Genomic DNA, 17,119 nt, shown 5'->3' on the forward strand with positions numbered 1-17,119 from the left:
AATTAAAAACTGTTTTGAAAAGGAGAAAACAAGTATATGCATCAGAACTCAAATCCACCATTCATGAGAATCCGAAACGCTTTTGGACGTACGTTAAGTCGATGACAAAACACTAGACTAGTGTCAGTGACGTGATCAAGTATTCATTACTAAACCAGAAGAGAAAGCTAACATGATAAGTGTATATTCAACTATAGTTTCCCCTTTTTATCTGTCCAGCTTTATCACCTGCAACATGGCTTCCTTCCGGGTCGATCTATGGCTACTCAGCTTCTCCTGGTATATCCAAGATTCTTGAATCGTTGTCGAAAGGCCAATGAGACTGATGGTATATTTTTAGATTTTGCAAAGGCTTTTGACAAAGTCTCTCACAGTCATTTGATCAAAAAACTCAAACATTTTGGAATTGAAAGTCAACAGATTAAATTGTTTGAAAGCTATTTGGCTGGACATCAGCAGAGAGTTGTGATTGATGGTGTACACTCGGACTGGCTTGCAGTGACGTCAGGGGTACCACAGGGATAAAATATGGGACCTTTGGTGTTCTTAGTCTACATTAACGACATGCTAAATTACATTGCAAACAACTCGACAGTAGCATTATTTACAGACAATTAAAAGTTGTACAGAACAATAAAGAATAAATTCAATCATATAAATTTACAAGATGACTTATTGGAACTAAGTCGTTGGAGTAACAATTGGAGTATGAGGTTCAATGTTATAAAATGCAAGGTCTAAATATTTCAAAGAAACATAACAAAGTCGAACAGTTGTCCATGCGTAATTACACCATGCTTAAATGGGTGGGCCAAACAACAGATCTAGGATTAACAGTAACAAATACGTTGAATTGGAATAACCATGTAGAGGAAATTTCACTGAAGGCTAACCACAACTTGAGATTGATCCGTCGAATTTGCAAAGAAAACAGTGATGTTGAAACAGCAAAACTGTTATATATTTCTATTGTTAGACCCCAGCTTGAGTATGCAAGTGAAGTCTGGTCACCATATACTATTAAACTTAAATTAATAATTGAAAGTGTTCAACGTCGTGCAATGAAATTTACACTGGGATATCCAAACAATATGAGCTATAAACAAAGATTATCACAATTATCCCTTCTTCCATTAGAATACAGAATGGAGATGGCTGATTCTTCTTTTTAAATCTAATTATCATTGTCGAGGTTTTTATTACTACGAATTTATTCAGAAAGTTCCAGAAAACAAATATTCTACTAGAAATTTTAATCCTAATAACTTTAGAATTAATCTTATAAAACAGGACTACTTGAAGTATTTTTACTTCAATAGAGTAGCCTTTCTATTGATTCCTTATTGCAAATATTCTAATTTCTGACCAATATAAAGGTAGATAATCACTGTTGGACTTAATAATGAACAACTCTGATTGGCTAATTCTTTCTACTAATAACTGTAGCTTTTTATACAACTGGCTTCTAACCTAGATATGACTTTTTGAAGCTTAAGTAGGGCCATTCAGGTGTAATGCATGCTAGAGTTTATTAATTCTCATATTTCTTAAGTGCAACTTATTTTATTTGATAATCCTTTTTTCAGACTGTATTCAAAAAGCTGTACAAGAGTTTTGGTAGGGAGAGAGGTACCCTCAGTTTCTTTTGTGAGAAGCTCAATCGAAGGAATGTTGCAGTAGATGTCAAGCACAATGAGGATTGTGAGCAGCTGTTTTTCAGTGTTGGTAAGTGTTTTGTAGTTGAAGCTTTGATGGAATTTTTCCAGATAGCTGATATAAAGCACAAACCAACTGCAAATTGTCCTCATAGTGATAAAGTAAAAAATGAGGATTACAGAAAGAAGTACATCATTGATGTTTTAATTAAGTTCCTAGATGAATATGTCTTTGAAAACAATGATCCAACAACGATGGTGTTTGATGGTGTTTGGTGTTATTCAGTCAATTTGCTGAGGTCTATCCTGTTGCTTGCAGATATCAAGGATGCAGTTGCCACAGATAATAGAGAATTCCCCTTTCCGAAGTTCAAACGAAGACTGGTGCTGAGTTTTCCCCCTATAGAATTATGGGGCTGAATATGGGACGCGGGAAAAATACTTTAAAAAAATACATAAACAAAATTCTATTTATGGGAAAATTCAGTTGTTGTGTGCCAAATTGTTTAAATACTTGGCGAAATTCGCCGGAATTGAAGTTCCACTCTCTTCCACGAGACCCAAAAGTATTTGCTGAGTACAAGAGACTGATAAGAAATGACAATTTAAAGGAATTTCTAGTGACTGATAACACTAAGATTTGTGGCAAGCATTTTCCCGAAGGAGAAAGGGTATGCCGAACCCAACTACCAACGATTTTTCCCTGGTCCAAGCCTGTGAAGCGACGCCGTGAAATTATTAAATACGAGTTGCCATCTAAATCTAAAACAGTCAAGGATAATTTTTCAACCACACTGCCAAACAATCAAGTAGCCTTATTTAATACAGATAACAAAGACGGTGACCTCGATATAATTATAAACAAGGAAAACAAGGACGAAAAGGGATACATAAGCACAAAAGTACAAACTGAACAATTTGACCTTCATGATTCATGTAAACAAGAAGCTAAAAAGCTAAAGAAAGAGGTAAACCTATTACAAAATGAACTGGATAAATCCAAGTATAAACTTGAACATGAACCTAAATTTAACATTGATGCTTATCAAGACTGTGATGAGGACATCTCATTCTTTACAGGATTTCCAAATTATGCTTCACTGGTTATGTGTTTTGATATGCTAAAGGAAAAAGCTGCCAACCTCAGTTATGGTGGTCGCAGAAGGTTAAACTTTGATGAAAATAAGAGTGGTACCAAACGAAAGCTATCATTGTGGCAAGAATTTACATTAGTTCTCTTACGACTGAGGCTTGGACTTCTAGAGAGAGATCTTGCGGAGAGGTTTCGAGTGTCTGTGTCTACAGTTTCAGAAATTTTCCGAACCTGGATCAAATTCATGAAGTGTGAATTAGAGCCATTGTGTATTGTATGGCCAAGCAAAGAGCAACTAATATTTTATATGCCCCCAGTATTTAAAGAGCTGTATCCAGAGCTAGTTTCCATAATTGACTGTACAGAGATCAGAATGGAATCCCCGTCAAGTCTTGACAAGCAGTCTTTGTGTTATTCAAGCTATAAAGCACACACAACAATGAAAGCACTTGTCGGAATAACTCCAAATGGTGTTGTATCATTTGCTAGTGAACTGTATTGCGGATCGATTAGTGATCCAGATATTGTGGAGAAGTCAGGATTTTTGAATCACATACAAAAAGGTGATCTAGTGATGGCAGACAAGGGGTTTTTAATCCAGGACCAGCTAGCTGCTTGTGGTGCCAGTTTAGTCATGCCTAATTTCCTCAGTGACAAGTGCCAGTTTTCAAAAAAAGAAACTGAACATAACAAGAAAGTGGCCAGTTTGCGAATACATGTTGAACGTTACATGGAACGTCTGAAGAATTGGCACTATTTTGATAGAGTCATACCTATTACTACTTCTAGTATTGCTTCTGATGCATGGATTGTCATTGCATGCATGTCAAACTTTTGGCCGCCAATGATTACATAAAATGTAGTTAAAATGCAGTTGTCTATAATAATAATTCACATGTTTTCATCCAATGGGTAGAAAGGAACAGCATGCAATAATTTATTTTAAATAATACAAAAAATTAAACTGTGGCAGATGTTAGATTAATAAACTTGCTAATACCTTGTTTGCAATTTTTATTTACTCAGTTGGAAAAGGTATGACCTTATTCCAGCGTGGTTCATTGTAAAGTACCCTGGGGTATACTAACTCTGGGAAAATATTTGCGAAATAGAATGTCTCAAGTTGTGTTATCACATTATTCCAAAAGGTGGTATTATATTCAACTACTTCAGAGTGCAACCAGACACCATTTGACACAACAAAATGACAAGCTATGTAATTACTACAAAAAAGTTGTTGCTGAACTTGATGATAGTACTTGTGCTTGTTGTTTATTTCAATGTTGGTTCCATTCTTCTTGTAGATTCTTAATCTACATAGGGTGTCCTCCATCGATTCACCTTCTTTAGAAGTTACATATTTTACTTCAATCAAATTTCCTTTCTCGGTGATTCCATCAGGACTAGCACCTAAATAGGGATGACTTTCAGATATAAAAACCCACATTTTTTTACAGTATTTCCTGTTTCTTGACAAAACCTGTCAATAATCTTTGATTCCATCTCAATTCCCTTCTTCATTTGACATGTTTGTACCTTTGGTTTGTACATAAGTATTTCAGATATTGCCTTTGTTGGGCTTGTGCTTTTTTCAAAAGACATCTTTTTCCCTGTGATGCAGTTATTCTTGGCTTACGCACATTGTACCACAGCATGGAATTATGTTGGTCCCTGGTTTTGCTCTCAATTAGCTCACGGTTGTTAGCTGAATTAAACAAGCATTTTTTGACTTGTTCAGCCTTAGCAGAAATCTCATTTAGTGACATAGGATTTGACTTGTCTGGTGAAGTTATTTTCCACAGATATTCATCAGGATGCAGGTTTTCTAAAATACCCTGTGACTCAGTTGCATCAGCAGAATTATCAGTAACTTCTGGAAGATCATGTGGTAATATTAAACTTAAGCCCATCATCTTGCCAGTCTTTTCTTCAACCTCTTTTACTTTGTTATAAAAAGCTTTCAGGTCACAACTTGAAGTACTTCTTTCATGGGGTGCTCGAACATCACCATACTCCTTTGCAAAATGTTTGGTTACCTTCCCATATTCATGTTTCTGAAATTTTACAGACTGGATTGGTTGTGATGTTAGTTTGCGTTTTCCTGCAGGAACATTCCATGTGCAAGGCTTTGATGTGCATGGTACATTTTCTGATGGTGTCTCACAAATTGCCTTAGAAGCTATCATACCATAATCCATACTAGTTTTGTCTTCTATTGAGAACAAAGTTGCTGCAAGGTGATTACATCGACCATCAACTCCAGCTGGACAGCAACAAAATGCATTGGAAATATCGCCATTCAACGAAAAGATAATCTTTACTGTGTACACTTTTCCCTTTTTCATTGATGGACGAACCTTGCTTAAAACGTAGTGATTATTGTCTTCTTTTTTGGAGAAAATCTGTAGTACATGGCCAGATTTATAAAAATTGTAGCCCTTAACAATAGGCTTTTCTGTGGACAACTGCTTTTTTAGTTCGACATCTTCTATCAAGTACTTCCAAATGTTGCGATAAGAAATTCTTGGGAGATTGACTGTTCCACACTCAAACCCAGAGGAAGGGAAATTTTCATTCTCTAGAGGGTGTACTTCTTCAGCAAGGCCAAACTCTACTCTTTTCTTTGCCAAATTTACACCACCATCTGGATCCACTAACTTTTTGTGTAGTCCGTTTTTAATGTAATCATTGACCCTGTTTTTTAAAGAAAACAGGACAATATAAATAAAACATATGAAAAGTTGAAGTTTAAACAAAACAACTTAAGAGAAAATCACATATCAAATATTACGAATAATGCATGAATTCACATCGTTTCTTATATCTTAGGAGAAGCAATTCTTGTAAAATTTTATATTTATTTAGGAGGGATTAAAAAATAAAGCTTCTCTCCCATGCACATATCAAATAAAAGTTATCGATTTAAAAAACCTTGGAACCGCAAGTCAGTCTAGAACAAACCTTTTCACTAACTCTTCTCGCTTCCCCGTGACTTTCGCACCACGGCATGATAACCACCGCTTCAAAACTGCAACTGTACATTGTTCCACGGGTTTTTGAAGTTTTGCACCTGGTATGTCTTCTTCTTCGAGTGCTAAATCACCCGAATTTGACCTTAATAAGTCCATATTTGTTTACATTTAAGTAAATAAACTTTTACAAATGTAAATTGAATTTGAAAAATTTACATTTTCCCGCGTCCCATATTCAGCCCCATAATTCTATAGGGGGAAAACTCGGCACCAGTCTTCGTTTGAACTTCGGAAAGGGGAATACCTAACAATCTTGCAGAAACAGCTCCTTTCACATTTCTTCTCTACCTCCGGATTCAACAAGTATGCCATTGAGATGCTAGTAAACATTTTGCAATGTCAAGTTTTATTGTCAGAAGCTGAAGCACATCATTGCAAATGGGCTGCTACTGTGAGTTGGAAAGGTGGTGCTTGCAAGAACATCAAGATTGACCTGTTCCAGGATAATCTCAACTGCAAAATGAAAAAGCTGATAAATTCCATGGGTGCAAACAAGACTGAGAAGGCAATTATCAAAGCAAAGCATCTGGAGAAATGACAAAGATTGTGGAAGCTTTTGAGAGTCAAGTTAACATGCATCAGAAGTCTTCATTGCACTCTCACAGGTCGTCAGCAGAAGATGAACTTGTCATCCTTAATGATTTGAGAACAAGTAGGCCATTCAAGAAGGATGACAACAGAGTGTACCAGTCATTTCTTGGTGTATCATATGATCCACACATTTGACATAGACAAATTTAAAGAATGAATTGAGAGGTATACAAACAATATATTAATGCACTATACTGTTTTAGGTGACGATTCAGAAAGTTTCTAGATTACTGCTGTACACATAACACCAATTAGATACTTTTGTGTTATGTTATTTATATATTCTAGGGAAACACTATCCTATGATATGATGTTAGCACTAGTTTCCATCTATGAAATTGACGTGACGTCATTGGCATAAATTAAATTCAAATCACAAATTAAATATTTTTCAAAACCGGAAATAGATCTTTTTAATAACTTTCATAATATTAGTTCCACTGGATTGTCGTTTGCGAAGAAATACAGAGTGAGAAAGCTTTCTTTGGCTACATGGACTGAAAAAAATTAAAGTAATAAAAATAATATAATCCACATATGAAAGACACTTGGGACATATCCACCAAACATTTTTCCTTGTTAAAACGTCTTTTTTAATCTTGGCGCATCCTTGATGAAACCACTCATCACACTTATCACACCGAACCATTTCTTGAGTGTGGATAGTTTTGGCACTCTCAAACCACGAAAGGCGACATAAACAGTAGAGCCAAACAATCACAGAATGTTGCTGGCATCGTATAAACCCATCTTGCATTGTGTCTCGCTCTGAAAATTGGAACTTAACATTGCTTATGAGACATCTGGCCAAGTAAGTGACTTCGCATCATCTGCTGGTTCAGGTTCACACAAGATGGATCCTTCCCATAGACCAGGTTAGTGGCAAAAGCTATTGCAAAAACACCACAGTCAACAGAGTATTTCTGTTGCTGTACTGCTTTGACATTCACCTTTATATGATCAGACTCTTCCTGCATCATGCTAGCAATCTGCTTTTTCACATGTGGGTTAATTATACCTTGGTACATACTGTCATAATAATTAGTTTCACCCTTTTTACACCCTTGGTTAGAAACACATATCCAGTGGATCTCACCATTGTGTGTAGAATTTGCACAAATTTCCCTTTGTGAACTGTAAAAAGAAGTTTTGGGCCAATTGTTGTATCTTCTAGTCCTGCCATATCAGAATTGGCCTCATGGAGTATGTTTTGGGCAATGTTAATTGATGTATCTGTTAGCATTGCACCATTATTGATTAGTGATAATTCTTCCTGGTCAATAGATCTTTTTAGCCTTTTAGCTGGTGTGTGGCCAAAAGTGATAGATGTTATGACAACTTCTTTGTCACCCAATTCCTCATTAGGCTTTATTGCAGCCTCCCTTTTTCTAGTTTTGTTCTTGCTCTTTTTACCTGTCTTTGAATCCATCTTTCCATTTTTGGTGATGCCAGACTGGGTGTCTTCATCTATATTTATATCTACCTGGTGTGACTTTCGCATCATTGATGCTAACTCACCAACTCTTGCTGAAATTTTTTTTTATTTGGTCTCAATGGCAGTGGCAGGTACTTATCATTTTTGGCTGTCTTTTGAACGTCAGTATCTGTATGCAATTCATTTTTGGGAGGAGCAATCTCACAGGCTAGAACAGAATTTTGAACATTTTCTTTATCATCAGTAATTTGATGCTTTGACAAATTGTGCAGCAACAGTTTCAAGGCAGCACTGGTCTCTGACAAAGCAAATTGGGTTTTCTATATTGTATGTCATTGTTGTTAGTTGTTTGAGAACTTCCCTGCAATTTCTGGCTGTAACTCCCAAATTCTTTTAAGAGCTACGCTGCTTTGGTGTGCTGTTAACGCCACAAATTGAACTCCACTAAATTCGATAACCACGATGATAGAATAACATGTGCGTGGAGAATGGTTATAAAATGTATTTTTAATGATAAAGATTATAATACTGTGCGGTTGAAGGTATGGTGACTGATCGATCGGGTAACGGAATATTGGATAGAGTGAGTGCGGAATAGAAATATAGTTGGTAACGTTCAAACTAAAAATACAAGAATTAAAGCGCACTAAGTCATGCAATCTAGACAAATCAAATACTATAACAGGCATGCATTAAATACGAATAAATCCACTAACATAGCTACATATGTTTACAAACTATAATAACACAAAGAAAGAGTCTTACTTAGTTGGCGCACACACCAAACTGCTGCTGAGTACCGTCGATAGAGTTTGAACATAAACAACTAATTGTAGAATAGAGCGACCTTACTCTAGTTGACAGTGATATACAATGAAACATTAAACTGGGTGCAGCTGCGTGTGTAGTCGCAGGAAGTAACAAAACGAAAATTAACGACGTACAATAACAATAACAAAGTTAGGGTTTCAAACCTACACTGGCTTCTTTTTGAGCTAATTTATCTGTTTTTACATTATTTTCTTGGATTTTTTTAAATCTCTTTAATAATACCTGTGTCATTATTTGCACTGGTTTCATTGAAATCATCACTTGAGTAAGCTTTATTAGAAAGGTCAGCTGATGCTTTGCCTTTGGTAGGAATTAATTTGTCATCAAGAGAAATGTTTGGATGTTCTCTGTATCTGGTTGGCAGTGACAACCATTGCCATCATGGAAAATTAGCAAAAATTGCAAAAAAGTGTCGACATGGTAGGCCAATGTGGCTGAAATCATAGCAGGTGCATTTTGGCATATTTGCCTCATCTCCAAAACTTAGCTTGTACCAAGTGTCACATGATTGGGATTTCACTTTAAATTGGCCTGAACTGTAATCACCATCAACTTCAATGTGTTGTGCACAAATTTAAGCAGCAGATGTAATGTGACTCATGCAGTGTTTAATAAATAGTCTTGGCTCTTAAATATTGTGGCAGTTTTTAGTTATATTGTCTGTATCCATCACTGCTTTTTGTGTTGAGCTCTAGGTACCTAAATCAATTAAGTACAAGCGACACAGTTTAATTAAGAACATTTAAGAGTGAATGCTACAATAAACTTACTGGTTTTCTGGTAGATAAAATAGGTGTGCATGCATGCTTCTATAAATCAAAACTCAGCAACCCTGTTGTGAATTAGGTTTTTTCACAGTAATATGGGGTGTGTTCATGTATAAACACATTTACATGTTTACCTTGCATATTTGTCTGGCAAAAATTCTTCAATTACAACACTTAACATTCCACTTAAACTATTCTTGTTTCTGGTCGCCAGGTACTGATACTTTAGTGATTCATTCATTCATTCAACACCATTATTTGTGTTGATGTTGACCAGAAATCTTTCTTTTCTGTATGCCCAGACCCATCTCTGAAATGTTTGAAAATTAGAAAGCAATACCACCAGCCCTTTTTCCTGTTCCATTTAGCCATTCCTGCGCGTGATCGGGATCAACTTGGTTAAACTTGTTAGATGAACATTTCACAACAAAGTTGCCTTCAACAAATTCTTCTTTCACTTCATCTGGGAGTTGCTCCATTTCTACAAGATAGACAATTCCCCAGCGTGCATAGTTGAAATAGTCGTGTGCATGAATAAAGGGATCATTTTCTTGAAAGATGCCAAATGCAACTCCCAGTTCCCTTCTCTCTGGGCACGTGTGAACATAAGCAAGATTGAGAACATTTCTATACATTGCCACCAAAACTTGAAATTTACGTTTTGACATTCACCCGTAACAAATTCTGCCAGGGCTTGGTAGTATTGCTCTTCTTGAAAAATGGAAACAAATCCATCTATGTTGTGGTCATCCTTCGTCACCACCGACAATAAAAGACTGTACAGTTTGCTATTGTATTCTTGTAAGAATGACATTACTTTCGGCATCAAAATTCTCCATAGGGCTTGGACAGTTATCTTATGGGCTCGCATTGCTTTACTATAAGCCTTGCCAGAAAAAACTAACTCTGCCGCTCCTTCTCCTAGTAAGCCACTTTCGATCCACATTTCATATAATCCACTTCCAGCCATATGCTTTCAAATTACCTAGAGGAAATTCATCAAAATGTGTAAACTGCCCAATCGTACAATCAGTTTTTCATTAAATTCTGGAATCTTCCACTTGAGTTCCATCAATTCGCAATACAGTGCTTGATCTACGGTAATTACAGTGTAGGCTTGCCCAAAGTGTTCTGACACAAACATACATCGCCTGATCACAGTGTTAAGTGTATCATACTCGTGGGCAGGAGCAAGAATAATTGGCATGTGTCCGATAGATGTGGTTGTTGGGTTGGTGGTTGAGTAGTTTTGGCTAAATCTTGTCCATCCGGGTTTTTGCGAGCGCTCTTGGCAATAAACAAAGAATGCTTGATCTGCAGCTTGTGCTTTTGTTTCCACTTCCGATTGCTTGTTGTCTTTCTCAAAAAGATCGATGGTGACTGGCTGTTGAAAAACTGGTTTGGTGTTTCCTTCACTGCTTTTAACAGAAGCGACATCTTGCAGATTTTTGGAACTTTTAAAGTTTCAGCGGCAGATATCTCAATTGCAACAAGCGGGTCTTGATTTTTGTTGTTACTTCTTTGATATGCAGCCATTTGTGTCGCATGAAAAGTGTTCTTCCTATCTAGTGATTCATCCAGAATATCAATATTATCGGCTGTAAAATGAATAAATGAATTTGTAACGAAATTTTTTGGTAGCACAGCACCACTTGTTGGATCCATTGACTCCAATGTATTTTTTGCCAGAGCGGTATCTATTTTCAGTAATTGCTTGTAACTAAGGCAATGACCTGCTTGATGAAACAGATTTACTAGATCTTTGGATCTTGTAGCCTGATGAAGGGTACTTGTGAGCCCAATATGTTTGGGTGTCCATTTTTCCCCCTTGCTGACACCGTATATCAAATCTTTCCGTGACGGAAACACTTTCCGTGTCTTCTCTTCACTTTCCAGTTCTAAATTGTCACTCTCAATAACACTTTGACCCCCATATAAGAGAGAGAGAAACATATAAAGACTTTCTGGTATACAACCTACGGCATCTTCTTCATTTACCGACAATCCTTTGTGGCCAGCTTTTGCAATGATGACTCCTCTTATCTTCAGAGCTAAGGAATTTCATGATTGAGGAATTGAGGAATTTGAATGGCCATTTGTTAGCAAGCTCTACATACCTATTTTACACATCTATCAGTTGGTAAATATGACCTTGCTCTGCTCCACTCTCAAGTTCTTTGCATAGCCATGAAAAAGCAAGGTCTGTTTCAATGCACTCCTTTTTTGTTTTTGATGTTGATCGCTCCAATGCTGTCAAACAAACTAAATGGTGTTTCCCTTCGGCTGCAATGAGGTCGTTGACACCAGCTAGGCACACAGAGAGCTTGTGATCGAGATAAGCAGATTCCAGAATCTTTTTGCACATAGACAATGTCATTATAGAAATAAGACGATCTTTAGGTTTCTCTGACTGACAAAAAATACACTGATCCCACTTAAATGGCTGAATTGAGCGCCGCAAATTTCTCTCATTACCGCTATTTCCTCTTATATGTCCACCTGCAATAATTTTTTCTTGCACATGAAGATGTAAAACAATGGCATTTAAATACTGTATATAATTAAACAGTTATAAAATATTTAAAATTTACTTGCCTCGCCAATAACATGATCTCTGTGTTCATTTTCTCTAGTTAGCCAAATGCAAATCCTCGGCTCAAAAGGAGGCTTATCACCTTGAGATATTTTTCTGCTTTATATTCTCTGACATGTCTCTCCTCAACCGTGCTGTATCAGATCGGATCTATAAATAAATTTAATCAGAATTCATCTGGTAGTGTTTACCTGTACAATATAACTGACAAGTGACAAACATTCACAAAAGTACATGTACACACAGTATGTACCTTCAGTTTTGGAAACTTGATTACTTCAGAAAGATGGATCTTTGATGGACAATCGAATTTAATTGTAGTCTGTGGCAGAAATCTCCTTTTTTTAAATGAATGATCTTCATTCTAGAAGGGTCCCGAAAATCATTCTTACATTTTGTAGAAGTATAAAAATTTTAGAACAAATTGCTATAAGATGTCTACCTCATTGGTTATGTGTTATTTGAAAAAAGATGTTACCACTAACATCATCACTAATAATATATAACGTGACATGGCATCTCTGAATGCCTCAGCTGAACAAGTTTGATCATTACTGTCAATTATGGATACAAATTACTACAGCCAGAATGTCAGAGGGCCTTACCTTTTCTTGTGATAGTTTCTTTTTAAATGCTTTTTTTCTGTCTGCCCCATGGTGACAGTCAAATACCTTTTTTGCAATTACAAAGAAAGGGCTTCCATCAAATGGAATATGACCATCATTGAAAAATACCTTTCTAGACTTACCAAATGGGTCTGAAAAAAAGTCATTTTATAATGTAATTTAGAAGTTGTATACCTTTAGTAGCAGGCAAAAAATCATGGTGATATTACTTATCACAGACACAGACAAAGCGTTGGGTGTTAATGGTAATTTACAACTATTAATAAACAAAAAATGAAAATTTTGGCAGGTTAAATTCATTATTAAATTTTATAATTTGTTAAAATTATTAACAATTTATTAAAAGGGACTGTCTCTTAGGGTGTAGTTACTTCAACTTATTGGGTATGGATCCAGCTTGATCAGACACTAACAACTTTTGATTTGAGAAAAACAGTCGTACAAAAACTAAAATCTGCTGGACAACCACGCTATAAGATCAAGGAAATTACTGGTCATGCATCGGAAGCATCTCTGAAAGATTACGATGTAATCAGCGAGGAAGAACGCAGGCAATTGTCCCATATCATCAGCGGTTACAGTGCGACGTCCCAAACAACAACATCAATTCCTCCAGCTTCAATCGTATTGTCTTCCACAGCTTCTATATCTAACAAACAAAATCCATCAATTGTTCCAGTTCAAGCCAGGCAGCAAATTGCGTCTGCATCTAACGCTATCCTTCGGCAAGAACAGCTGGACATTCCCACTATTGTTGACCGCGAAATATCGACCCTCGTGTCAAACAAAAACCCAGTTTCTTCGCTGGCTCCAGTTAGCATTGCATACAACAACTGTGTTTTCAATATTGGCAATCAGGCGGTAAACACGAACAATTCAACTGCCAGAAAAAGACGACGAGCTGTTATCTTGGACTCGGATTCAGATTAAACTGAAATAAACTTTGAACACGCTTTATAAAAACTCACGTTGAGACTGTTGACAGTTGAGTGTAGAATAATTCAATTTAAGGAATGTTGTCATGTGATTAATCGGATATAATATCCGGAATTTAATAATATGTTAATTTGAATATGATAAATTTTAATAATTTGATTATGATAAATTTTAAAAATTTGTGTAGAAGAATTATCGTAGAAAATTTAATATATTGCACTTCAAAAATTGTCTTTTTGTATTTTCCCCCTCTTTAAGTTTGATTACAGAAGATGGATAATTAATAAGTAATAGAACGAATTAAGTCGTGCAATTAATGCCAAATCATACTCCTGCTTAACAAATCCCGCTGTGCGGTCGGTTGATTTTGTAATCACTCGTATGATTTTGGCATTAATTGCACTCCTATTCGTTCTATTACCATTATAAATAAGCCACTCATGGCTTGCTATCTCTGCCAGCAGTCCTGTTTCCTGAAAATAAGCTTTCATGCTGCATGGAGGAACAACATGAATGATCTGGCGAACATCAGGTATATTCACACATATTCCGATAGATATTGTGGCAAAAACAACACGAATAAAGCTGCATTTTGAACAGAGCTGTTTTAAAATTTCTTCTTTCATCTGATTTGTTTGTTTGAATGAAATTGTGCAATCTGCTTGAGGGGATTGGAAGATAATTAACAGGAAAATATTGTTGGGAATATAAAACTTTCTGGATGGGCAAATACAATGTGTTACAGCCGCCACTTCTGGCTGACGTACTTCCGGGTTATGAGCCTTTTAAGGCCTGTTTGGTGAAGCACGCAAAAAGGATAGACATTTTCTTGAAGGCCTGTTGTCATAGTTTTATCTATAATGTTTTTTTGCCAGAGACCTGTCACAGATATTTGTAAGTAGTTTGTTAATGTTTTTATGTCTCTATCTTGTATAATGTATCTCGAGGTATATCGTGTAACTCCTGTGCATTCTTGTATTTGTATATAGCACCGTTATCTTAATAAAATATAAAATGAGAGCAAACATGTTGAAACTCAAAGCCCCATAACCAGTTGACAGCTTTAGGGCTATAGTGAAATATCTACGCAGCAACTGAAAACAGCTCTAGAAATTGCGTTATGGAACCCCAGACAGATCAGACAATGACAAAGTCAACCAGCCAAAACAGTCCTGTCTTGGACAAGACAAACGGAAATACAAATGCGATTGAAATCATCCACGAAAGCACAGACAAAGATCAAAAGAGTCCAGAAGAAGTCACGAAGTATTGTCGAAGCACTAGAGAGAGAACAGTAAGCCAAAAAGGTAAAGAATACCTCTTAAATCTGAAGATAAATATATTCAAACAAACAATGTGTTGTCTAGTTGATAAATTGGCTTCGATTAAAACAGAAGTAAGCACGCTAGAGGAAGGCAGCGACTAGATACAAAATTGATCAACTAGAGACTCTAGTTAAAGAATTCACCCGGGGCTTAGACAAATTATTAAAACTGCTCGAACCTGAACAGCGTTAAAGTTATATAACAGAGTGTCAAACTGTTTTAAACGACCGGCAAAATGTGAAAGCTTTGTTGGTTCTAAATATGCAAAAATATGAAATCGACAATATCCGGGCGCCTAATCCCTGTTCTTCATTACTGGAAGACAGACAAGATCTTTTCGTACTACCTCTTCTATCCAAGAGAAAAGGTTAGAAGCCCGTGCTAAAGTAGCCTCGCTCCGAAGTAAAATGGTAGTAGAAGAGGAAATAATAGAACAAAAAAATTTGTTAGCCAAGCATGAAGCCCACAAGGAAACTGAGAATAAGGCAACAATTAGCTGAAGCAGAAAATTATGAACAAGCCAAAAATCACCAAGAAGGAATTCCTGTATTTGTGAAAAAAGAGCTTCCGACGTCTAACACGAGTAATAACAACCTGAAGACTAAAATAACTCAAGATAGCGTGACCCCATCACCCCACCCAGTTCAGCAAACTAGGTCAGCACCGGATAAACCCATGAATTGTAATGCACCCTCCTTCACACCTCAACCAGATAACACATCTCCAACCCCAGTACTGCAACAGCCCTTGGTGTCCAGCAACGAACAAACAGTTCATTCTCCTACACAGTAGCCTGAAAAGAGTCAGCTGTGCGATAGCAACAAAGTTATTTTAGAAGCACTATCCCTCCAGAGATTGCCAAGACTTACACCGAAGGTTTTTGAAGGTGACGAAATGGAATTTTTGCGTTGGGAATCTTCCTTTGATGCCCTAGTTGCCCCGAGCACCCACGATTCCAAGACCATGTTGCATTATCTATGCCAGTTTCTGAAAGGAGAACCACTGAAGATGGTAGAATATTATCAGGACTTGCTCTACGATGCCGATACTCCTTATTGTTGAGCCCGAGAAGAGCTGAAATACCGGTATGGCAATGCCAGCATTCTCACCACGAGTATCGACAAGAGGCTAACGAATTGGCCTAAAATTGGGAGAGACTACAACCGAGAACTCCTGCATTTTAGCGACTTCCAAAACCAAGTTGAAGTGGCCATGAGTAAGTACACTGCCCTAACGTGCTTCGATTGTTCCAGAGAAATTGTGAAGTTGACAGAAAAACTACCTGGATGGTCACAGAACGAATGGAAATGGAAGGTGTGGAAATACAAAGAGACCAACGGCGAGGAAAGTTTCCCTCCATTCTTGAGTTTTGTAGAAGCAATGAAAACACTTGCCCATCATGTCAACATGCTCGAATTTGGTGGAATCACGAAGCAAGAAGACAGCCAAAGAAAAGAGTTTGACAACCAAAGGACCAAAAGAAAGAATTCGAATAGGAACATCACATCCTTTGGTACACGAGTGAACCAAGGAAATAGAAATGAAGAATTAGAATCATTCTATAAATAATGTCTTGCGTTGACCTTCTATCAGCGAAAAACTTTCATGAGAGGAAAACGAATATGTTTTAACTGCCTAAAATCGACGAGTCACATTGCAAAAAAATTTGATCAAGACAAACCTGAGTGTGGGACATGCAATCAGAGGCATGCAACAGCTTTACACGATCCACAACGCCATCCCACCAAAAATCGATACGTCTACCCACAGCCTATACCCGAGAGGATCTCCCCACAGATTATACTGACATTCCGACGAGAAGAGCAGCCAGCCAATGGAACCACCTAAAAGACATCGCGAAATATATACCAGAACAACGTAAAGTGGAAATTGGCTTGCTAATCGGCCGAAATGTCCCACAAGCAATGAAAACCAGAGAAGTAGAAAACAGGAAAGATGATGAGCCATGGGCGGAGCGTTACGACCTGGGATGGACAATAATAGGTGACGTATGCAAAGGACCCGAGGGGAACAACAGCAACGAGACATTCAAGATCAATGCAATCGTTATACGTGACAGTTTGATGGCCAAAGAAATCTACACGACCTCGGATGTCCAACAAATGATGGGACTTGACTACTCCGAAAGAAAGGCGGAGCAAGGAGACAACACAATTCACTCGATTGAAGATCAAAGGTTCTTACAAATCCTTGAAAAAGGAATCAATGGGCACT

General features: G+C 37.1%; 1 protein-coding gene across 1 annotated transcript; it reads right to left on the reverse strand.

Annotated features, from left to right (window-relative positions):
* Positions 1-798: 798 nt before the first annotated feature.
* Positions 799-5,876, reverse strand: LOC114526561. The gene is made up of 3 exons (XM_028548161.1): positions 5,710-5,876; positions 4,583-5,442; positions 799-824 (listed from the first exon to the last, which is right to left on the reverse strand). Exons 1-3 carry the CDS (start codon positions 5,874-5,876, stop codon positions 799-801), a joined length of 1,053 nt encoding a protein of 350 aa, XP_028403962.1.
* Positions 5,877-17,119: the final 11,243 nt, after the last annotated feature.

Source organism: Dendronephthya gigantea, unplaced genomic scaffold (genome assembly GCF_004324835.1).
Source record: "Dendronephthya gigantea isolate DGI-Jeju-01 unplaced genomic scaffold, DenGig_1.0 000039F, whole genome shotgun sequence".
NCBI classification, from domain to species: Eukaryota; Metazoa; Cnidaria; class Anthozoa; order Malacalcyonacea; family Nephtheidae; genus Dendronephthya; species Dendronephthya gigantea.

Bases quoted from the DNA above. Each gene is read 5' to 3' on its own strand.
- LOC114526561 (XM_028548161.1), bottom strand. From the start codon at position 5,876: ATGGACTTATTAAGGTCAAATTCGGGTGATTTAGCACTCGAAGAAGAA. The intron at 5,443-5,709 runs GTTTGTTCTAGA...TTTAAAAAACAG, and splicing joins CGAGAAGAGTTAGTGAAAAG to GGTCAATGATTACATTAAAA. The intron at 825-4,582 runs GTATTTTAGAAA...TGTTAATCCTAG, and splicing joins TGATGCAACTGAGTCACAGG to ATCTGTTGTTTGGCCCACCC.